This window comes from Mus caroli, chromosome 15 (assembly GCF_900094665.2).
Source record: "Mus caroli chromosome 15, CAROLI_EIJ_v1.1, whole genome shotgun sequence".
In the NCBI taxonomy this organism is placed as follows: domain Eukaryota; kingdom Metazoa; phylum Chordata; class Mammalia; order Rodentia; family Muridae; genus Mus; species Mus caroli.
The window spans coordinates 23,354,378-23,378,742 of record NC_034584.1 but is presented as its reverse complement, the minus strand read 5'-3'; the positions used below and the strand labels follow the sequence as shown (position 1 = coordinate 23,378,742).

Sequence of the window (24,365 nt, the reverse complement as noted above, 5' to 3'; positions counted from 1 at the left end):
TGGTTTCAGGGAATCTTACAGTCATCAGGCGGCTGCTGACCCCGATGATGCTTTCCTTGCCGAATTTATCCCCACGTTACACTCAAGGAAGCAGGCGTGGAGAGCTTGGCCGAGTAGCCGCTAGACTTGTTAAGGGATGGGATGTTGTGAGGCCTGGTTCCCAACTCACGTTGAACCACTTAGCTTAAATTAACACACTAAATTTCACAGTGGCAGGCATGAGTGTAAGTAAATAAACTGGGTTTTATATAGCTTATGAAATCAGACCCACTCTCATTTTCCATGATAATGTGAAAAGCATTTCTGCTTTTTAATGCCCTCCCTCCTTCCCTCCCTCCCTCTTGGTTTATTTGTTTTTTTTTTTTTTTTTTTTTTTTGAGACAGGGTTTCTCCGTGTAGCCCTGGCTCTCCTGGCCCTCTGAGATCTTCCTGCCTCTGCCTCCCTAGTGCTGGGGTTGAAGCTGTGTGCCACCACTCAGCCTAACATTCTTTCTTAATTTTCTTCTTTTCACGCTCCCCATTATTTTTAACCCACAAATAAGCGCTGGACCCCCCCCCCCCCCGCCAGTGGCGCAGCATGGGGTCCTGTTGTGTTTCCCTCGCTCACCAGCTCCATGTGTGTTCTAGGGAACGAATCCCATGTTGGTCTGTGGGGTGTGTGCTGCTTCTCCTAGAGAGTCCAACAACTCAAGCTAAAGAGCTGTGAAATGAGCACCTTGACAGGCCCGAGCACTGCTGTGCACATTAAATACCCACTTAGCAGCTGAGCTTTAGCCCACTGTAGTGAAAATCTTTTTCCACGAATAGTTCTCTAATGCTGGCCCTGAGTTTGGCCATGGTTTTCCCTTGGAATCATCACAATTTGCTGGTTTAGCAAGGCTTGGAAAGCCTCATTACTTCTGCATTATATTTAATTCTATTTTTAGGTTTAAGTATGTTGTAGTATTGTTGTAAAATGTGTCTAATGTTAAATTAGCCCACGTGAAGTCCAAGTCTTTCGAGGATCTTGATACACGCCTGCTTTGGAGCAACCCCAAGGTTGAGGCTTCTTCAGCAGTGGTTTGACAAGGCACTTGGTATGACACCTCAGATGCTGTGTCTATTGAATTCATAATAAAAATCAGCACCCTGACTAAAAGGGAGATGTTTCAAATCTTTTCTTCCCCTCAGGCAAGTGCAGTATATCTAGAATTAAGTTGGGGGTAGGGGGGTGATCCTGAGAGCACCAGAGAGCAGTTCTTTTATACAGTGAGGTGTGCATGGGATAATTCAGGCTACCCTCATCTGAGATTGCACACATGACCAAGTCACACATGACCAAGTCACTGAGTACATTAAGCTCACATACGAGCATGCTGAACTTATTTTTGTGCTCGTATGGACATTTTTAGCCTCACCTCTCAGCTCTATTAGGCCCACACCTCAACTGGGATTCTAGACAGCAAGGAGCTGCTGCTGCTGCTGTAATTAACAAGTCAGTTTATACAGAGAACTGATAATATGGCAAGAGAATTCTTGGAGCTTGGTCAGATGCAGGCTACTGTTTTGGAATAGGACCATGAGAACCCTGTTCTGAGACGGGTGTGTCCTGAGGTTCCTAGCCGGGGCTAAGGCTTCCGGGAGACTCTCCAACGGGTAGCAAAGCTAGCCTCGACCAGGGGGCCTAGCTAACCTCAGAGGTAATGTCAGGTTCAGACCCTGAAGAAAGCCAGGGAAGATGGTGTCCATAGAAATCCAGCACTCTCTGAATTGTTGCTGTTGCTGTGACAAAACACTGACCAATAACAACGTGAAAAGGAAAAGGTTTATTTCATTTTAAAGCTTACAGTGTGTCATGAAGGGAAGTCACAGCAGGAACTTCTGGAGGCTGAAGCTGAGGTTGAAGCCTGTGGACGAGCCCTGCTTCCTGGCCTGCTCCTCATGGCTTGCTCAGCCTGCCTTTTATGTATATGTATATGTGTATGTGTATGTGTATGTGTATGTGTATGTGTATGTGTATATGTATATGTATGTATATGTACAGGTACATACACATACACACACATACACACACACACACACACACACACACAACCCAGGACCACTTCCAGGGCAGTTATTGCCCACAATGGGCTGGGCCCTCTCACAATGATTATCAGTCAAGGAGATTACCCCACAGACTTGCCCACAGGCCAGTGGGCAACTAGGTTCTTAACTGAGTTTCCCTCTTCCCAGATGACTCTAGCTGTGTAATATTGACCCCCCCCCCCAAAAAAAAAGGCACAGCTACTTACACAAAGATTTTTCTTTTTACAAAGATTTTTTAAAAACATACTTTTGGTACCTTTTAACCCCTTTGTTAAATGATTAGAAGAGATCATTTACAAAATATGAGTGGGTATGAGAAATTCGATTTGGTTCAGCGGTCTGAGTCAGCTTGCTGTGGAGTTGGCAGTGGGAAGCCATTCTTCCCCACAGTCTCGTGCTCTTTCTGTCATGCCTTCCTGACGCTTCTTTTGTTCTGTGTTAAGACAGGGAAGACAGGGCCCATGGGGTCTCTCTCGCTGTCCTCTTGCCTCGGTGTGCTGGTCAGCACCCTGGGCTAGTGGTGCTAAGAATGCAGGCTGAGCAAGCCAGGTGGAGCAAGGCAGTAAGCAGCACCCCTCTGTCAGCTTCCGCTTCCCTGCTTGAGTCCCTGCTCTGACTTCCCTTAGTGATGGACTGTGATGTCCCAACTGGCCTTTGGTCACGGTGTTTTATCCCTGCGTTAGAAACCCTGCAACCCTAGGCCTCCCGTGCTGCAATTATGAGCTTGTACCACCATATCTTACTCACACACACACACACACACACACACACACACATGCACGCACCTATACCCACTGATATTTGTAGCTAATCAATTCCTGTCAGTTAACTGATGTGGGTGCAGGAAGCCTTAGGATAAACACTTCGTTATCTCACTGTCTCTGCCCTGCTCTATTCATTAGAAGACCTGCTCAGGTGTTCAGGGCCATGACTTGTGGTCTTATGATCATGCTATAATTAGCATGGACTCATCAAATGGAGATTAGCAGGACTCATCAAATCTTAAAGATTTCTAGAGCGAGTGAATGGCTGGTGAAGTGTGTGGAGAAGTATCTGGGGACAGACTCACACACGGGCCCTATTACATCGTTCAGTCAGATGATATACACAGACGTGCTTCCAGGATTCCCTTATATGCTAGGGAACAGTACCCGCCCCTGAGATTGATACGTATATACTTAATAACTAGCACAGCATGTTCTCCGTCTGAAGGGCCACTGGCTGGATGAACGTTATAGCCTCTGCTGTAACCCGTCCTCCTAGTCTCTTTATAGTCCTCCACAAGAGAAAAGTGCTTGCAGAGTGTTAACCAACAAATCCATCAGTTGAATGGATGGAATCTGGCTAGTGTCTATGTGTGAGTGTGCTGCATTTCACAGTCAAAAATACTTAAATTGATTTTTAGAAACTAATAAAAACTAGTCCCCACAAATATCTTCATGACCCTGAGGTGTATATACAGTGAATATTCTTTTTACCACTGCTTTTAGGATAAGCAAAGCAGTCTGTTGATGCATCTTAATATTGTTAACACTTAGAATGCAATTGATAATGCTTTCTTAGATTATGGAAGGACCCCCGGCAAGCATATTTTGGTTCTGAACCTCATGGTTTTGCTGTTTCCAGGAGCTAGCTTTTTGACTTAGCCCTACAAAGTGGCTCATTTGTACCTCACACTAATGATGCCCCCAACATAACCGGGATGTGACCGTTTCTAAATGTGAAAAGGCAGGTGTTCAGATACAGTGCAGCATGTCATCGGTAGCGGAGGCAGATGGTGGCTACAAAAGCGAGTGCTTGTATTTGGGATACACAGCACTTCCTTTTGCCAGGAGATATCTGTTCTTTGCATTCCCTGGTATCCTTCATCTACAGTCAGCGGTCATCTGAACATTTTAACTGGGGAATTCTGAAAATGTAGAATCCATCCTCCTGCCTGCTTTCCTTCCATCCCCCTGTCTTTTTCTTTTTGCTTTTATTTATTTATTTTTCATACAGGGTCTCACTGTGTAGCTCCAGTTGTCCTGGAATTCACTAAGAAGACCACGCTGGCCTCGAATTCATGGAGCTACAGTTGCCTGGCTATAATTCCTATTTTCATTTGCACGTCTTTGTGGGTAGTGTGATGGAAGCTCATTGCTGCCCCTGCTCAGCAGAAGTTGACTTAGCTTTGCTTCCAGTGTATTGTGCTAGGTACATTACAGTGTGTCTGCTGGTTACTATTTGGTAGCCATCTTGGTACAAGACTGACTGTTAGTGTAGCACAGTGTTCCATACCATTTTGGGTTCCATACTATATCTGGGGATTTTGTCACATGTCCCTGGGACAAGAGAAGGATTATCTTATGTGTTATCTCATTTAAATAGAAGCAATCTTCTGTCAGCAACTTCTTGAAAATCTAAAGTAGGCTTCCAAATAGTTAGTTGTACAAATTATTTCTGAAGTTGTTTATTATGCAGGGACAGCATAGATTGAACTACCTGTAAGGCCATTGGTAAAAAAGTGTGTAAACCAAGCTTGCTCAGACAGTTAACCAGACATCCCGAATAAGATAGAAGTGTTGACAGCCGTAGTGGAAGGAGCACACCATGGCTGAGTCCATAACTCTGTTCAAGCAAGGAGCCTCAGGTTTGATATGAAGCACAATAACCAAATAACCAAAACAGTAAAAGCAGCTTTATCAAGGTCCAGTTATTGAACTTAGTTCTGTGAAGACATCCCCTATCTTCAGGGCTAAATTTGGGTTTCCTTTTTTTTAAAAAGGGATCTCTAGTGTTGTATTAATTGATTGGTTTATCATCATTATCACCACCTCTACCACCACTGTTGTTACTGCTTTGTGTATAACAATCCATGCTGGTCTCAAGCTCAGTATGTACAACCCAGCTCAGCTCACACCTACCTCCCAAGTGTAAGGGTTCCAGGTGCATGCACCAGTCCAGCCTGATTGGCTTTTCTGATCATGTGCACGTTACAGGTGATCTTCTTGTGAGACTCCGTTTACTCTAAAGACAAAGTATTGATCATCGCCAAGGAAGAAACACCAAATACGTCATGTGCTTCTTCACGCCAGCTTGCGATTGGAGAACTTTGGTTCTCTGCAGAAATTGTTCTAGGTTTCTGCTGGTGGCTGGGGTGAAACGGGGTCTGTGGGCAGGTACATTGAAAGCCTGTTGGCCGCTGTGAGGGTGCATATTTGGAAAGGATTTCCGAAAACTGTCTTCCTGGGCCACTTTTCTAGAGGGCAGTTCTGAGCTTTGGTGTGATGCACACCTCTGATTTGAATACTTGGATGCAGCCTTCCGGGGATGTCTGTGCTGGAGAGAGCTACATAAACATTGGTTGTGACACAAGGGACGCTCGCTGGAGAAGGCAAGCAAGCAGTTTAAGGAACAATTGCACATTGCTTCTGTTTTCTGCTTGAGGAGACGTTTACCTAAAGGTACACATGTACAGATAAGACTCTTTTAAGTCTAGCTGCCCTTTTGAAGAGTATGTTTTCTTATTGTTTGCAGCAACCTCAGGGTCTTGTACATTGTAGGCAAGCACCCACCCATCATTGCAAATCACCCCAGCCCTGGTATTTACGTTTGTTTTCTAGTTGATCATAAATGGCCAATGTTCTGCTTATGTATAAAGTATGATGAGATTACAATTATGCACATCTCTTTATAAACATAGTAGTTTGCACTCTGAAATTGGTTGACTCCTCATGTCTATGCATTCTGGAATTAATTGACTCCTCATGTCTAGACAGTATTTTCAAATAGAGTGCTGTGTGCTATTGTCTCCATTTGGTCCAAAGCAGGAGCTGAGCCACTGTATGGTGTGCAGAGATGCTCAGGCAGTTGGGCAGTTCAGAAGTTAATCTCTAACCACCATATCGACTTCCTGTCCTCAGCTTTCAGAGAGTGCCATGTTGGAAGGACATCTTTTCATTATTTCCACATGTTTTTGTGGTCAGTTTGTGTGAAACTGCATATTAACACTTTAACACAGCCTTAGAGCTTCCACAGATTCATCACTTGATGCTGCTGGTGCCCAAAGCCCTTCTGGATGTAGTAATGGCTGTGTGCTGTTAGTACGTCCGTATTGCAGGGCTCTGATCCCGCCACTAGAGCTCCTTATGCTATAGCCAGTGTTTTTTGTTTTTTTTTTTTGTTTGTTTGTTTTTTTGGGAACTGTCTCAGACCTACACCTGAGTGAGCCTTCTAGGCCCAGGGAATCTAGCATTTGTTTGCTTAAATATTAAGCATCGCTGTGTTGTAAACCCAGCCAGTAACATTAACACTACTCAGTACCTTTCTCCTTAAAGAAGTTCCTTAAATGCTTTGCATCACATAGTCCTGAGCCATGCTATTCCTGCATATAGGCACAGGTCTCTAAGTGTGAGAGAGGTGGCTCATGTTTCCATTGTGTTTATGGTTTTATTTATTAGGAGCGTGGGTGGAAGTACTAAGCCAGATGGTAATACAGTCTTTGGTTAGGAGTATAAAGGGCACTGTAGTAACTGTTTGGTTTCTTTGCTGCAATGCAGGTGTCTCATTGTGGAGAGGGGGGGAGAAGGGTGAGCACAACAATGTAGCAAGAGATGATACATTGTTAAACTCAGTGTAGACTGCTGTGGTGGTATTGCTAGATCGAGTCCATCTAGGAACTTTGCTATTTGAGTGAAATGAGTATTTTAATGGATGATGTTCCTTTAGGGATATTGCATAAGTAAATGGGCACATGTCTGAGCATGTAGAACTGAGGTGGCATAGTTGGCAATGCTAAGTGACACACTCAGCAGGAATTGTGTGTAGATGTCCTAATCCAAGAATCTTGAATGCGAAAGGCTTCTGAGTGCTAACAGAATAGTGCCCGGTCAGGGCACCAGGCACATCTGATGTCTCGTGACAGCTCACAGTCAAAACTAAAGTGCAAGGGTATGATAAAAGATTACCTTCACCTTCAGACCTGATGCTCACTCCTAAGACATCTCATCATGGATGTGTAAATGTCCCAAAGCCTGAAAAAAATAGAATTATTGACACATTCTGGCCCCAAGTATTTCTGGATTCAACCTGTATAGTCTTACAGTGATTTAGATGTGTCATTACAGAAAGTTTTCTAACCTATGTACATATATATATATATATTCACACAAAATAAGCATTTTTAACTTTTATTTTGAGATCACTTTAGACTTACAAAAACATGGCAAAATTTTTACCAAACCAAACCAAATAAAAATCTTATATATCTTTACCTAGATTTTCCAGATGTTGCTATTTTACCAGAGTTGTTAACATCCTTATTATCAGGTTTTATATTAGTCACGTCTCTAATTTTTGTATACTCCTATTTTATGTTATGTAAATCTTTTTCTCAGACACCAAGACTGATGACTTTGGTCAAGTAGTTAAGTGGCAGCTACCATTGGGAAGATTTAATTTTCCTCTTTATGATTTCCTATGGGGATTTTTTTTGGGGGGGAAATGTACAGGTGTCTTACTTTTCAGGCATTGCGCCTTTAATTTTATACCCACCGATGAGTCTTGTCTTCCATAGTTGTTCTCGTGGTGTTGGCCAGATGCTTTTTAAAAATCCCTTCATTGCTCTACTTTTGTTACTTTGCACTCTGAGATAAACAGCTTCTTGTTGAGTTCCTGCAGAATAGGCTCGGAGGCCCTTATTTACTGTTTCCACTACTGTATATTCATATTCATATACAGTCATATTGCTGAATACTGTATATTCATATTCATATACAGTCATATTGCTGAAGTTGCTAGAGTAGGCCCAGTTGTCAGATGTCCATGCACAACACTCTTCTGGTCTTCTACTTATGGCTTTTGCCCTTGTGTCTGTGTGGTTTGAGTTGGGGACAGGAGGATCAGCGATGGCCTTTCACCAGGTCTACCCAAATGTAACTGTTTGTGTCCATTTAAGACGCAAGCCAGGCGTGGTGGCGCACACCTTTAATCTTAGCACCTGAAGGCAGAAGCAGGCAGATTTCTGAGTTCGAGGCCAGCCTGGTCTACAGAGTGAGTTCCAGGATACACAGCCAGGGCTACACAGAAACCTTGTCTCAAAAAACAACAACAACAAAAAACAAAAACAAACAAAAAAAGACTTAAAAACCCAAAGTAAGTGAGTGTTATGTATATGTTTGGGTTGGGTTACTACTACTATTCATTTTAATATTGGCCATTGATAATACATGTTTCTAATGTCAAGGGAAAGATACTACCTGACATCTCAGTGAAGATGTGCTGTGATTGGGAATCAAGCGCTTCTAAGCCACACAAGAGACCACATGTTTTTATGCCTGTCAGTTGGGGACATTCATGTTTTTCAGGATACTTACATGAGAATTAATTGCAAGTCTAATGACTTGACAGAATTAGTGTGTGCACTCACACAGGGTCTGACCCCACTTGTCTGCTGTCTGGGAGGTTAGGTGAGTCCCCAAAGTCACAGAGTGCATGAGCCTCATGCTCTGGCCGTGAGTCCAGAGTTCTTGGAACACCTACCGTCTATGTTTGTTTGTTCGTTTGCTGTCTTCCAGTGTTGGAGTTTTATATGAACTGTCAAGGAGCCTGAGGCTTGACGTAGCATCTGTCCATGATTAGTACATACTGCAAAGTCGTGAAGGCTCCTTGGCCATAGTTTCAGGTGACAGAACTGTTTTCCTGTTAGGTCATAGTTTACACAATGCCTAGCGTCCATTGTGTAACTTCACTGTGGCCTGTGATTGTGAGACTTGTGATATCGGCTGAATGGAGATCCAGTAAGTTTGTGCTGATTGCTGGAACTTGAAGACTTCTCTTCATGAAGGCGGGATGAAGTTGTGTTGCATGTGGCTAGCTAACGTATGTAGAAAGCCAGGGGAGCCTTCCTTGTGTCCCACTTGTTTTGGATCCTTCTTCTGCACCCAGAACACCTGGTGCTGGCTCGTTGCATTTGCCGGGTAATTATGGTGTGTATCCAGGTGCTTCCTGTCTGTCCTGATTTCGTCTCTACCCTCAGCTTTTAGTACAGCAGTCTGCTCAGAGCAGGCCCTCAGGGAAAATTAGACTACCCACTGCCTGGATCAGGCTGTCTTGTAGCAATAAGAGTCCTCTTGGTTCGCCTTCCTTTCTCTTTTCTCCCTTGTCTTTAAAGAGAACTTGCAGTCATTCTTAAGCAGTTATAGTAGTGCTCAGGCTTTTGGTGCATGCTGCGAAGCCTGTCTCTAGCCAGTGATAAATATCTTAGATGGCAACAGGAACATGTATTTGTCAAGGAGTGTGATAATTTTGAACTTTTTCTTCCTTTCTCCTCCCTCCTGTAACAACAGTGTGCTTGGATTTGCTGGCAATCAGATGTGAGACTCCTGAGTTAGAGGACTTTTCTACTCATGGGAGTAGCAGTAGTTATGGTAACATTCCCCACAATTCTCTAAGCCCCAATTCCCACCTGGCAGAATGGAAGAAGCCCAGTTGACATTTGCCTGAACTTAGTCATGTTTTTCATGCCTGCTTGCTTTTATTTTTGAAGGGAGCCTGTGTTCTAAGGCTGTAAGCAAGCCCTGTGAGCTGGAGAAAGACACTGACTCTATGCGTACCCACTAGTAACTCAGTAATAACAACCTAAACAGATAGTATCTCTCTGCCTGGGGGATGTGCAGACACAAGGGCTATGGAGAATTGTCTTTCAGCACATTTCATGGGGGTTTAGATAAAGTAAGAAAAGACACCCTTTGATGATCTTGTAATTTTGAACATACACTTTTAGAGTTCTTTCTATAGATATGAATGTTTATATGTAGCTTATCTTAAAAACTGGAGGATTTGTCTTCTTCCTTCTAACATGATTTTTAAAAAATTTATGTATATTGGTGTTTTGCCTGCTGTATGTCTACGTGAGGGTGTCAGATCCACTGGAACTAGAATTACTGACAGTGGTGAGCCGCCACGTGCATGCTGGGAAGTGAACCTAGGTCCTTTGGAAGAACACCCAGTGTTCCTAACCACTAAGCTATTTCCCCAGCCCCCAAACATGGTCTTTTAAAACCTAGCACAGCAGCCTCATTTCCTTTCCCGTGCAGTATCTTTTTCTCTTGGCCTAGCACTTAGTTGTGCTAATTGCAGAACTGGAATTTTAAAAACTTGGTGATTTTAGAGGTCGAAGGACAGAGATTTCAGATGATCTTTGAAGCCTTTCATTTAATGGGTTAATTCATTCACTGTGCTAACATTTCACCTCAGCCTTAGGAAAGCCCCCACCCCCAGACTTTCCCTGGAGCTACAACAGTGAGAGTTGGGGTTCTGAAGAAGTTGCTGTGCTGGGTGCACTGCTAGGGCGACTCTGATCCTAGTGTTGGACATGGCGTGAGGACCTTTGCATTGCACTGCGACTGGACTCTGTAAACCTTAGCTCCGTCATGACCTTCAGTCCAGCCCACTGTGTACTCCTGGCTGAACTCTCTCCTAAGGGCCACCTGTACTTGTAACTCGATCATTCTTCACTTGCGTAGCATCTTACCCTTCATCTTGGCACTAATGCCAGGAAGCCACCAGAGAGATCTGCTCAACATAGCCGGTCTTTAGTCCTTCTGATGAGACTAAAGTCCGCTTGAGTCGTAGTTGTTACAGCTCATCCCCAGACACCTTATCTTGAAAGGCATCTCAGATCAAGTGTTTCGTGTCCACGTTCCACAAAAGGCAGTGGAGAGCTATTTATAATGAAAGAATTTGCCTTTGCTTTTGGGGGGAAAATTAGGTTTAAACTTATTAAGAAAGAATTGCTAAGTAATCTCCTGACTGACGTCTCTCTTTTAAAAGGCATGAAGCTATCTTTCTTCAAAGAAAATATTATTCTTTTTTGAATGATTTTACAAGCGTATTGTTTGAAAATTGCAAGGATGAACAGCTTTCAAACAGTAGCAACAGCTCCCTCCTCAGTAGCTAAGACACGCCTGTTGAGGACCATTTTCCCTTGCAGAGACGTCCCCGGGAGCTTAGTCAGATGAGACTGGAGAAGCTTGTTGGGCCGTTGGCATTTTGTGTCCTGGTGGTCATTTCTTATTTGCTTTTTGCTCCTTCTTGCTTCTTTGCCCAAAGTAAATTTGCTAAAGCTCTGCTGCCCTTGTGCCTGGGATTTCCAGTTCACATCATGAGGTGTACTTCATGTTGCCCCAGACCATTCCCTTAGGGCTGCCTTCTAGCAGTACTGTCACTGTGCCAACAAGAACAAGAGGTGGGGAGGGGGGAGGGAGGGGACACTACAGGCTAGATCAGGTCTGTTAGAATGAGATCAGACAGACTTATTGGAGAGAATGCAGCTAGAATGGGGACCCGTGGAATGCACGACTGACATACAACTGTGTCCTGGGGTCCCGGTGTCCGCTATTCTGCGTGTGCTCTCTGGAGATGAGACTATGGGGGGCATTTCTCATTCAGACCCTCACACAATCCTAACAGTTTTTGGTGGTGTTTGTTTTTAAACACGGATTCTTACTCTATAGTCCCAGGTTGTCTTGGAACGGACTAGCCCAGGCCAGTTCCTGACTCCCAGCAGTCCTCCTGCCTTGCCTTCCCTGGGCCTGGATTGAATGCATGAACCACGCACTCTTACCTTCTTGTTAAAGGCTGGAAACACTTGATTCTTGTGCTCTCCTCTATTGACATGGGATCACTTATTTCTCAAATTCTAACATAGTCTTAAAGAATAATAGTTCATGGAAGGAAAGGTTTGCAGAGCCTGTGCCACAGGCTGTATATTAGGCTCTGGAGAGAGATTCCAGAGTCTTCATCCTGGCAGTGCTTTCCTCTAAGGTATATTGGCCTAAGTGTGGCCTCCTCCAGTTTCTTGGAAGGTCACTGGTAAGGAGGCTAGAATCTTCATCTTGCAGGTTTGTGAAAGGCAAGAGGAAAACAAAACCAAAGCTGCGTTCATGTTCTCTCCCTAGCACTGTTGAGATGCCTGGCGCATGCCCAGTTCTCACTACAGTCATTGCAACCACACACAAAGGCGATCGCTTCTCTGGATTTATACCTAATGGAATAAACATTGAGATGAGCTTTTTAATGTACCTGTAAGCTTTATTAAATTTCCTTTCTATAGTTTTAGAATTAAGAGTACTAAGTTCTAGAAATGATCTTTAAAAAAACAAAACAAACCCAAAAAACCAGCTGTCTGTAAAGTGAGTCCTTGCGGGCTTCAGTGACTACGCCTCGGAGGGGCATATCCCTGTCCTCTGCAGAAGGGGCCTCCTGGGGCAGTCGCCTGCCTGCCTGCCTGACTGGGAGCTGCCTTTGCCCGAGCCTTGGTCCTTCTCCTCAGTGAGCTGGGAAGTGTGGGCTGGTGTCTGCTGGAGAAACAGTGGCATCCAGGATTCACGGGGGAAAGTGAGCCCATCAACCCCATGATGGTAGGGGGTGACTGGCCTAATTACTTCCCTGCTACTGTGCAGAGACACCATGACTGAGGCCACTATAAAAGAAAGCAATGAATTGAGGGCTTGCTTACGTTTTCAGAAGACGGGTTCCATGACCATCATGACGGGAAGCACAACGACAAGCAGGGAGATGTAGAACTGGAGCGGTGGCTGAGAGCTTAACCAGAGGTGCTAAGGGATGAAGGAGAGACCAGGCCTGGCGTGGCCTATGAAACCTCAGATCCCACTCCCAGGGACACCTCCTCCCACAAGGCCACATCTCCTAATCCTTCCTAAACAGTCCTACCAACTGGGAACAAACACTTAGGTCTACAGGGACAATTCCCATTCAGACCACTACAGGGAGACTTCCCCTTTTTCCTGTCTTGCTATTACATGAGACCTCAGAACTTAAAGTAAGAGAGTAAGACCAGCGGTACATGTATAGAAATCAATAGCCTTTCCCAGACCTCTGAGGGGTATCCTAGACAGCTGTGTAACTTGGTAAACGTGCCCCGTCTTATCTGTAGTGATGGACTATTGAAGGCCAGCCCGGGTCTTTCTTCTTGGGAGATGCTTGTTTAGAACTGCTTGTCTTGCTTAAAACCAAGATGGTATCATCTGTGATTGTGTGACCACCACATTTCTCCTTGAAAACACCGACTTTGAAGGCACCAGCTCGTTTGTCTTCACTCTGCAGAGTGGGTTTGGAAGGCAGGTTCTCTGTGGCCAGTTGCTTGGGTCTTTGTGATGCCTGGCAGCTTAGCGATGTGCTCAGTTACTGTGAGCAGATTCGCCTTGATGGCCATTGTAAGGCAATGCCTGGCCTGGGAGCTCTTGCTTGGGGACAGTGAGATATCGCCATTTAATCCAGTAATTAAAACACGAATGCTAGAGTGGCTTGAATAAAGAGAGGCCATCCCTGAAAGATGGTTGTGGGTACTATGCTGTCAGGTGCTCAGTGTTGTCCCTAGCGACATGCCACCCAGACTTTCAAGGACAAAAGCAGGATAGTGACTACAAAGTAACTGGGTGCTCTGATTCAGGGTAGAGCCACCAACCCCAAGGGACTGCACCTCTCCACTTCCGTCCGGTACAGCAGAGATCCTAAGAGCACATACTGGGTTATTCTGTCCCCACTGACGTGTGCGTTGTGTTAGAAATGATTTGTTGGGGTTTTTCAGGTTTGAGATCTGAGGTCTGTGTGTTCCCCCTCATTCTGATCCTCACCCTCAAGCTCCTTTTTCCTGTATTGACCTTGGCTGGGGTAGAGTTGGATGTGGATGTTGGTAGAGCAAAGGGAAATATACAGAGAACAACAGAGGTGCAAAGGTATTGTCGTCAGGAAAATCCAAAGGGCCACCCTGTGTCATTTGCAGCTGCGGGAAATGTGTCTTTAGCCTGAGTGCTGGGGGTGTTTACAGAGTGACAGAGTGTCTCCCCACACTGTCCTTGGCTGCCTTTGGTGGACTGGAGGTTCTTTGGACGACAGAATACATGATAGACAGGAACAGGAATTGAGAATTCATCTGCGTGGTGAAGCAGCCCACTGTTTGATTCAGAAACCCCGACCCAGCCAACTGCCTCTCAGCAGCTGCAGGAAGCCACTGTGTCTTCACTGCACTTGTTCAGAGTGGAGATTGCTCTCCTGTCTGGGGTGGACACTGGCTGAAGGCAGAGCATAAACTCTTGAAAGCACTGGGGGGCCCCTAGCCCTCCGGGTGCAGACACACATGTGGATCTGTGAATTTGAGGAGTGCCAGGGTTACATAGTGAGACTCTGTCTCAAAAAAAAAAAAAAGGAAGAGTGCAAAGAGGGACCTCTGAGAAATGAAAAACTATACAGTACCCTCCATGAAATTTCTTAGGTATTTTTATTATTTTTCATACTATATTGTTAAAAACACAGCATGTGTTAGTATTTTAGAAGTTATCTTTGGAAAAAGAAAAAAAAACCGAAAAGATAAAACCTCACTAAACCAAAAATTTTTGTGTGACAGACTTTTCTTGGAGACAGAACACACACAGTTCTACTGACCCTAGATAAGGAACTAAAGACAGTCCAAAGTACAAATACCATCAAAGTATGACTTAGTGTATCATCAAGTTTTATTGGAGTTACTTACAGGAATATAGGTGAGGGCTTACTTACAGGAAAAACAGTGACTCAGACAGCTGCACCACCAAAGCCAACCACAGCATAGGTGACAATAGCCCACCAAAGCTAGAGCACATAGCAGTGTGCAGGCAGCTCAGGTTGGAGAATGTCCTTTCCAGGTGGCTCTGTTGGTCAGAGCCTCTTCAGGGTAACTTGGATGGTCTTTCTTTTATGGAGTTTGCTGCTGATCCCCTGTAGGTTGCTTGGTTTTGCCTTCTTCCGTGCAGCTTGCCTTGTTATGGAGTCTTCTTTCCAGCTTGGCTTGTTCACCAATTGACTTTACTATTTATATACTCTTGGGGAAGAAGGTATCTAGTGAATCTGGTCCGTTTCGGGAACTTCCTGAAGCTGCTTTGTTTACTTCCTGTTATAAAGAGCTTCTCTCAAGACTTTCACCTCCCCTTAGACCCGTTGTTTAACCTTGTGAACATTCTGTTTTAAGCCCACACCTCCTTCAAATGGCTGCACAACTAATGTATAGCTTAATTGGATCACGTTTTGGCTTTAAGTTTCAGTGACATTCTATGAACTAAACCTGTAGTCAGAGTCTACAGATTTCTCTTAGCTTTGTAAGTTCATTCCTGTGAGTCTTTCCAAGGCCTCAGTAGTCCTAGGTTCAAGCATCCTGTTGTTGTGCTCCTTTTGGAATTCAAAGAATGGATGTAGAACATCATGCCAGTGTCAAGTGTTGACTGAGGATGTGGAGAAAGGACTGACTGTGAGAAAGTAACTAACGGTGAAAACATAGAATAGTGGTCCCTTTGGAAAATAGTTCACACACAAGCAGCAGTTCCTCTGCTCGATCTGCTTTGATGGGAGAACAGACATGCTCCAGCAAAGATCCCCATAGCCAGAACAGGAATCATCAAAATGGCTGTCAGATGAAAGGAAGAAGCAAAATGTGGCTTATTGGACTGATAGCATTAAAGAATATTCAGCAATAAGGAAGACACTGTAGATGCACACCAGTCTTCCTTGCAAACCATAGCATCATGCCTGGGGTCAGAAGCCTGACCAGAATACTGTGTATTGTATAGTCTTATGTATGTGGCAGACAAAACTGGGGAGACGAGCAGTTTTTTTGGTACCTTTGGGCTAGGAATTGAAGAGGGGTTTGATATTATAAAGTCACAACAGGAGACATTGGGAGTGGTGCATGTTCAAACAGCTTTGATCTGAGGACACCTCCTCTCTGGTCTTCTTAGATGAGGACACCTCCATACAGGCCTTCTTATATAGTGAGCCTAATTGAGTAGACTTGGAACAAGGAGTGGGGTTTCATCTAGTCACAGCAATCGTCAGCCGTTCAGTGCTGGTCAGACTCAATTCAAATCAGACACTCTCTCATCTGTACTCTCTCATCTACAAATACTGCCTCTTCATAGTTAGGGAGTAGAGCTGTCTGAATCTTTGATGATTTGTGAATCATTCCTGCTTAAACGATCTCTGAACACGGGCATTCAAGATCTGGATGGCAGTGTTGGTTGTACAACTCTAAGTTTACTGAAGCCTAACAGCCCACCTAATGTGGGTGAGCATACTTACATTAACAATCAACCGTGTTGAAAGGATGGCAGTTTACAAATGCCTCTGCTGCTTGCTCTCTCATCTGGTTCTATGACGTGCATTACCCGCTTTCAGGAGAGGAAATGAAACCACGTGGTTGTGTCCTCACGTTCTGACCACTGCACACTGTCTGCTGAAAGCAAAGCTTTATGGCTTATGAATGTTGGGAGGTTGAGACTTGCCTGAGCCTACGGAAGCGATTGTTGAATGAAACAGCCAGCCTGGGACATCCAGCTTTCCCCTGTGAAGACCCTTTCCATTTGTGCCAGCATTTCAATCACCTGTGTGAGTTGTATGACCATGGTGTTCAGGCATTTACACTGTTCTAAGTAAGAGGACTATTTTGCAGTCCGTTTTCTTTGGTTTTCCCTTTCAAGCCCCTTAGAAACTGTTTTCCTTATTTTGTGGTTGGAGAAAATCATGAAAGAAAACAGAGCTGGTTAAAGTTTTCCTTCAGCGCGAATGACAAACAATGCTTATTTTTATCACTGCTCTCAGTCTTCCTTTTGGCTGATGTTTCTAAGTTCAGTTAAAATGAGCTCGTCATACAAGGACAGTCTGTAGCTGCTGTTTGGGAAGGGCTGGAGGAAGGGATGAGAAAGGGGGAAAGGATTTAATCAGCATTTAATAGTAAAATTTAAAAAGAATTTAAAGGTATTTTCACTTTAAATAGCTTTGTTTCTTTGAAAAGCCTAAGACTTCTTCCTTAAATTCAGAGACGCAGAAATGAAACTACATAGTACACACAAGACACACAGCCTTTCTTTGTTTAATATATTTTAATTATGGGAGTTTGAGTTCAGAGACTAGAAAATAAAGTGAGAGACTTTTTTGAAATGTAATATATTAAATTTCATACACTATATTTAATTATGTTTCTCCCACCCCCAACTCTTCTCAAAACCTTCTACCTCATGATGCCCCCAACTTTGCTTTTATGTCTTTTCTTCTTCAGCTCCCAAAACTCAAGAATACAAAATGACCATCGAAATAGGCAAACTAATGACCAATAACACAACAATATGTATGTGTATGTGTGTGTGTGTATATATATATATATATATACATATATATATGTATATATATATGTATATGTATATGTATATGTATATGTATATGTATATGTATATTTGCCAAACAAAACAGTAAGTCCTTGTTCCACTCTACCCCTCAGGCCAAACAGACAGACAGACAGACAGACAGAAAGCCCAGGAAGCCTATTCTGTGCTAGCCAGGTACTCCTGGTGGGCATGCTATTGCCCTGGAATATGGCTATATATATATTTTACAAAGAGACTACATTGGGGGAAAAAAGAAGAAACTGAATTTCCCTTTGCTAGCAGATATCAATTGCATCTTGGTTAGGGGGGACCCTGGTCCCTTCCTGCTCTCAGAGCTGGGACTCCATGTGTCGTGAACCAGTGCATGTCTTGTGTGTGATGCCACAGTCCCTGTGAGTTCATATGTGCATCAGTCCTGCTGTTCTGAAGTTTGATGAACACATACCAGGAGGACTGAATGCTCGAAAGTCTCCCACTCTGCACATTGTCCACTGTGGGTCTCTGTGTGTGTTCATTCCCATCCACTGCTCCGATGAGGGTTGGATGAGGTGACAATCTGAATATAGCAGAATGTCGGTAGTCATCTTTTTATTACTGTGGCCCTTTAGCACAGCACTTCTCAACCTGTGGGCTGCAATCTCTTTGCGGGGACTGAATGACCCCTTCACAGGTTTCCCATATCAGATATCCTGCATATCAGATATTTACATTACAGTTTGTAATAGTAGCAAAATTGCAGTTTTGAAGTAGCAATGAAATAATTTTATGGTTGGGGGTCATCACAGCATGAAGAACTGTATTAAAGGGTCGCAGCCTTAGGAAGGTTGAGAAGCACTGCCTTACCAGAATAATAGTAGTGGCTTTTTCTCTAGACCTATGGCCTGTGTAGTCTCCTGTTCTTAGCTACTCTAGCAATGCCAGGTATGGGTTCTGTCTCAGAGAGTGGACCTCAAATCCAATGAAAAGGCAGATGGTCATACCTGTAACATGTGTGCCATGGTTGTATCAGTGTATTCTGGAGGTAGGTCACTGTTGCCAGTCACTGATACTGGTCACTGGTGCAGGTTTAGGTCACTGTTGTAGGTGCAGGCCACTGGTGCAGGTTGCAGGCCACTGGTGCAGGTTCAGGTCACTGGTGCAGGTCACTGTTGTAGGTGCAGGCCACTGGTGCAGGTGCAGGTCACTGTTGCAGGTGCAGGCCACTGGTGCAGGCCATTGGTGCAGGTTGCAGGCCACTGGTGCAGGTTGCAGGTTTTGTAGCTGGGTGATGTTGGTTACCTTTCTTCAGTAGTGTGGAAAGTTCTATCCCAGCACCATTTATGCTTGTTGTCAGTGGGGCTGAAGCTCTTGGTTAAGCACTGCTACAACTTCTCTGTGTTTGACATTTTATTTAAAAAAAAAAAAAACTAACAATTTTTTATTTAAAAGTGACGCACTTGGCAAGGAGTCCCATTGCATTTGGCCCTCTGCGTTCCCTTCCTGAGCCCCTTCCTCCTTTCGGTGACTTCACTTCACTACTGCCCTGGGGAACCTGAGGCCTGGGATTTCTCTTTATGTTTTTGGGAATTGCTTGAGCTTACAAATGGCTACTTGTAGCCATGACACTGAAGGAATGGGCAGAGGTTTTGAAGATACCTCATAGCTACCACAATGCTAATAATAACCACTGTCATAGCTGCCGCAGCCACCATCACCACTGCCCAAGTCTGATTAACCTTTTGTTTTTTTTTCTTTTTTTTTTTTTACAATGATAACTGTAGATTCTAGCTAAAGTAACTTCCTTAAAGGAGAGAGGTAGATGGACTCCCCTGCCTCAGAAAGAAGCATCACCAGCTCAAGGACTTGCTTTTAAAAGCTCAGCAATAATGTCTAATATATTTATATAACGTGCTTAAAGGGCCAGAGTTGAATGTGCATGTAGGTATAGCTGATGGAAAAGCCCATTTTCTGGAATGATGAACTCTAAGTGCACTGGCAGAAATGGTCTGCCTTAAACTTGCCCTGCTAATCTGAAAGAGCATGCTTGTGTAGGAGTTAATATACAAGAAACAGTGAACTGCATCATCGTGGATACCCATATGTGCAAAATATTCGAACAAGCATCTGCTGAGCTATACCTTGCTGGTTATGTACTCTGTTACGTTCTATTATGTGTGAAAAGTTAAGTTCCTTTCCTGTCCTTTTTAAAAAAATTGTGATAGAATTGGAATCTCGAAGGAAAAATTCTCAGTGAAATATAAGGAAATAAACGTAAAATAGTGGTAACAGGGTATTGTTTATGCTTATGTACAGTGCCCAATTAGGACAGAGTTTGGTAGCAACTGCTTCTGTTCATTCACAGTCCCAAGAGGCAGGTTTGTGACAAGTAGGCAGACCCCTGCCCTCTCATTTACAGATTGGTGCCTGGGCTGGTGGTTCTTTCAGAATTCACACCCTGCCCTGCCATCCTGGGTTTCTGCTGACCCTTGCAGAGCTCCAGCCAGTCTCTGCAGGTTTCCACACCGCGGCTGTACACACACACTTACACACACACACACACATACACACTCTCATTAATTCACTCACTACACACACACACACACACACACACTCACTCATTCATTCACTACACACACATACTCACTCACTCATTCACTCACTACACACACTCACTCACTACCCACACACACACACTCACTCATTCACTCACTACACACACACACACACACACTCATTCACTCACTCACTCACTCAGTGTTGGTGCTTTTGACCACATTTTAGGAGGTCAAATCATACTGGTTTTCTTTCGGGATGCCTTCCAGTTAGAAGGTTAAATCGGTAAACTTGTTGAATAATAGTTTAGTGTCTGGGCAGCGGTAGGGGTGGGGGTCAGTACAAAGAAGTGTATTGATGTTTGGAAATACAAAGAGTAGAAAAATATCCAGCTGTGTTCTTGATATCATTATCTTTACTGTCAATATAATAAAATAATACCATCTTATTTCTGTAAAACATAACCAAATGTAGAATAGTCCTTACATTCCTTAACTACAGAAAAAATGGGGTTCATGTTCTTTTCTTTAGCTGGATACCACCTTTATTTTTTTTAAAAAAATGTAGTCCCTCCGATATAATCAAGATCTGAACTCATTACACAGAAATCAGTTACATTCATAGAGAGAGCAAGCTGATTTTCTGGATAAAAGAATGGTATACAAGTAGACTATTGGAACCTTAAAAAGTAAAAAGAGTTTAGTGTTTCTGATTTTGGTAGTTTTACCTGCTAAGATTTTTTTTTAATGTATGTGTAATAAATATCACTCTTAAAGAGGGAGATGACATCTCTTAAACTTATTTTTAAGTTGGTCCTGTCCTTGGCTTTGCCTCCTCTCAGCTTCACCTTGAAAGCGAACGGCTGTTCCCCCTGGAGCTTGGGCCACAGTTCTGAGAGAGCCCGGGGTTAGGGGGCTGGCCTGGTTCACTGCACTGCCTGGCATGGAGTGTTTTCCTCTTCCAGACAAATGTAGACATGTGCTCAGACATGCCTGTGTGTTTCAGGCATGTGAGGCGGTTTACCACACCTGCCCAAAGTTTAAATTCTAGGCTGGGCCAATAGAAACCGCCAGAGTTTCTGAGGAGGAGCTAGTAGGTCAGAATTGCTGATGCTACTAAAGAAAGCTATTGGTTCCTTACCCTGAGGGAGAACTGGGAGAACGGAGCAGTGAGCCCTATCCAGACCAGGATGTGAGGATTACGGCCAGGAAACAGGCTTGCTACAGCGGGGCTCTCTGGTTTTTTTTTCTTTTCCCTCTCTCTTTTTTTTAATTTACACATTATATGTAGATTTAGTTTGGGGTAATTTTAGAGAAAGCATTTCTGAAGATGTGTTTGTATGGTGTTCATCTCGTTTCTGACTATCAAAGTCCACAGTAGGACAGCGGGTGCTGGTGTTCAGATGGGAAGAACTGTGCAGATCATGCGATTTGGGGCCTAAGGTGCAGCCTGAGCATTGCATTCTGTGACTTGAGAAAAGTGTGTTGTTGTAAAGCGCTGGTAAGGTAGAACGCAGAGCAGCCTCGGCTGGGCTTCCTCCCGCACACTTGCGTGGAGGAGAAAGGGGAGCAAGTATGTACGGAAGCATTTCCTGGATGAAGAAGGGAGAAAACTCTCCCTGCATCTCCATCGCACTGGTCTCCCCTGTACCTCTCCTGTTCCTGCCCGTGACTGTTCAAACACCCCAGGCAGCCCTGCACGTGACTCTGGCTGGCAACAGAGAAGAGCAGCTCCTCTCCAGGCCAGGCTCTTCTCCACAGCTGAGCCCCATGCTCATGCACACACAGGGTGTTTGTTTCATATCTGTTTATGTCGAGCGTGCTTTTATCACCAGTGTATTGTCTGAAGGTTGAAGGTAAGAGCATGGCGAGAGCTGTGTCTGAGAAATTAAACTGCTTTGGAAAGATTTGATAAAGGTTGTACAGTTAAAATGTGTGTGTGTGTGTGTGTGTGTGTAAAGAGAGAGAGAGAGAGAGGGGGCAATGGATGGGGGAGGGCTTGTAAACACCTGTACACCTGTGAGCAATCTCCTTCCGGCCTCTTCCCAGAGTGTCTGTTTCTGGCTCCATTGAGGAATTACCTGACCATCTTTCCAATTGTGCAGCGAGGACTGTGAACTCCACCTGGGGATTCCTCGTGAAGAAGGTCCCATCTACGGCCTGGAGCAAAAGCCAGGGCTGCTAGCCTGAGGCAGGGCAGCTGAAATGCAGTTCTACTAAGCCCTTGTGGAACAGGCAAACGGAGCAGTGTTTAGATGTGTGTCTCTCTGGTGACTGTGTCCCCTCCTCCCATCCCACCCCATTAATTACTAGTTCTTTGAGAATCCTGCACAGTGTATTTTGATCACGTTCACTGTTCCTCTAACACCTCAGAGATCCTTGCTCCCCCTTCCTCTTTTGTGCTCCCAACTTTGTATCCTCTTTTGAAGACCTCAAGTTAGAGAGTACACAGGACTCACTCACTGTACTTAAAAGAGGAAAGAAAAGAAAGCACACAAAATGTAGTGACTGTTTTAAGTGACTCATTATAAACCATCCGGCCAGAGGACTAGAGATGGTGTTGAGACAGTGACCTCTGCAGCCAGAGGTGCCACAGAGGGCTCTCCAGAACAGCCTGGAGCACACCCACTGTGGACTGCTGCCACCAGCTGTCAGGTTGGTTGTTCTCTGAATCCCGCGTGGTCCAGGTGGAGGCAGGAAATAGCTTGTTTTTGACAGAGCAATAAATCATGGCATTTGGGGATAATGGGCACCTATAATAATGTTGCCTACACCCCAGCAGAGATACTGTCTGTGACCTAGGGAATATGTTGCCTGGTGCTTTTGAAACCCAGTCTTTTTGTCCAAGCTAACAATGGCAGAGGCCACTGTGACCAATCCACACTGCTGCTGGGCACTCTCTTACCTCTTTATTTTCCCTAAGAGATCGTGGGGTAGCCTCATCGTGGAAACTGGTTAATCCATCCCACAGTTCTGTAAAGGTTAGGAGACAAATAATATATTGAAATGCTTATTATCTACCATGGCTCCCCACAGAGTTTGGGAGAGCCCAGTGGAGCGGCCACAGGCATTTATCATCCAAGCTAGGAACTGATTCCTTAGCCATTTTGTTCACCCAATTATCCTTTAATGGATAAATTAAACTGAGCGCTATGTCTCAGAGTGATGATATAGGACTTCATTGATTTGTCTGCGACACTAGTCACCGTGTTGTGCTTTATTTCTTCATTTCTGACCAAAGTGAAGGAAACATCTTAGGGAAAGAAACACAGCCCATCTTAAATCATTTGTCCGCACTCATTGATTGATCTTCGATCAGCAGACAGAGTGATTGTCATTTCCTTTCATTTCCTTTTGGAGTTTTAAAAAGTACCCTGCTAAATATAGTTACCTAGAAAACTTGACTGCTGGCAGAAAGCAAACCCATTGGTCTTTTCAAAAGAGTGTTTGGCCGGGCATGGTGGCGCATGCAATCGGGAGGCAGAGGTAGGCGGATTTCTGACTCCGAGGCCAGCCTGGTCTACAAAGTGAGTTCCAGGACAGCCAGGGCTATACAGAGAAACCCTGTCTCAAAAACCAAAAAACAAAAAACAAACAACAACAACAAAAAGAGTGTTCCTGTGCTGGAGAGAGGGCTCAGTGGTTATAGTATTTATTTCTTACCATGCATCTTCTCTCTAACTTTTTTAAGTTAAAAAAAAATGACCATAACACGTGTAGTGGCTAGTGTGAATCTTCCCGCACTGCGGGTTAGAGTGTGCTGCTCTCTGTGACTGTACTTTCAGGACTGCCTGTTATTGCTCTTGGCTGTTAAACGGTGAATGCTCCTCGCAGTACAGTGACTGGAGAATTACATTGTGTTAGGAACTTGCATTCGGTTATAGAAAATGCTAGTGATAGAACTTTGGATTCCTACCCCCCTTTAGTTTTATTTAAACCCTTTTTTCTCTTTTTTTATGTAACCCTGAGACTACTTTTCAATTTCCGACATTCAGTTTCCTGCCCGTTCTTAATACCAAGCAATCCCTGACGTCTCACAAAGCCTGTGACTTAATGTGTATAAATCTTTATTTGCAGCTTCCCAACAATATGAGCTAAGCTCCACTAGCTCAAAGTACATCTGGACTTCAGGAAGCTAAGTCACTAGTTTCACTTCTGTCTCAACAGTTTAGTTTTGATAGGAGAAGCTAGTGCTGACCTCTGCCAAGATTAGTTTATTTACACTTTGCGGAGGAAAGTCAGATTTGACTCTCACTTGTGGTTTTGGGTCTTGGGCATGCTACTCACTCTCTGGGTCCCACTGTTCTCATCTGCAAAGCTGTAGAAACAGTGGTGTTTCTAGCTGTGTTGTTCTCTAAGATAGTGTATGCAAAGTGGGGACACTGCATAGTTTAATAGGACATCCATCTGCCGAGTAACAAGCCAGCGCAAATCCCTCTCTTGTCATTCTTGAACCTACCCCATAGCACCCAGTCCTGCAGTCTGGCTGTCTGCTCCTGCAGAATTTGCAAACAGTTTTTGTGCTCCTGGATTTGTCTAAGTCCAGAACTAGCAGTGGAATCATGTGTTAGCTGCT

The 24,365-nt window shown here is 44.1% G+C and overlaps 1 protein-coding gene across 5 annotated transcripts in view; it reads left to right on the top strand.

Annotated features, from left to right (window-relative positions):
- The window catches only part of Trio (trio Rho guanine nucleotide exchange factor), a 286,761-nt gene that overhangs the window by 34,773 nt on the left and 227,623 nt on the right, over window positions 1-24,365 (top strand). Inside the window, exon 1 of one of the 5 annotated variants that reach the window (XM_029469547.1) lies at window positions 11,362-16,482. The exons of the other annotated variants lie outside the window; for them this stretch is intronic. Within the exon in view, the coding sequence (XP_029325407.1) occupies window positions 16,347-16,482 (136 nt within the window). The 5' untranslated portion in view covers window positions 11,362-16,346. Of the gene's footprint in view, window positions 1-11,361; window positions 16,483-24,365 lie in introns of those variants that run through there. 5 annotated transcript variants of the gene reach the window in all.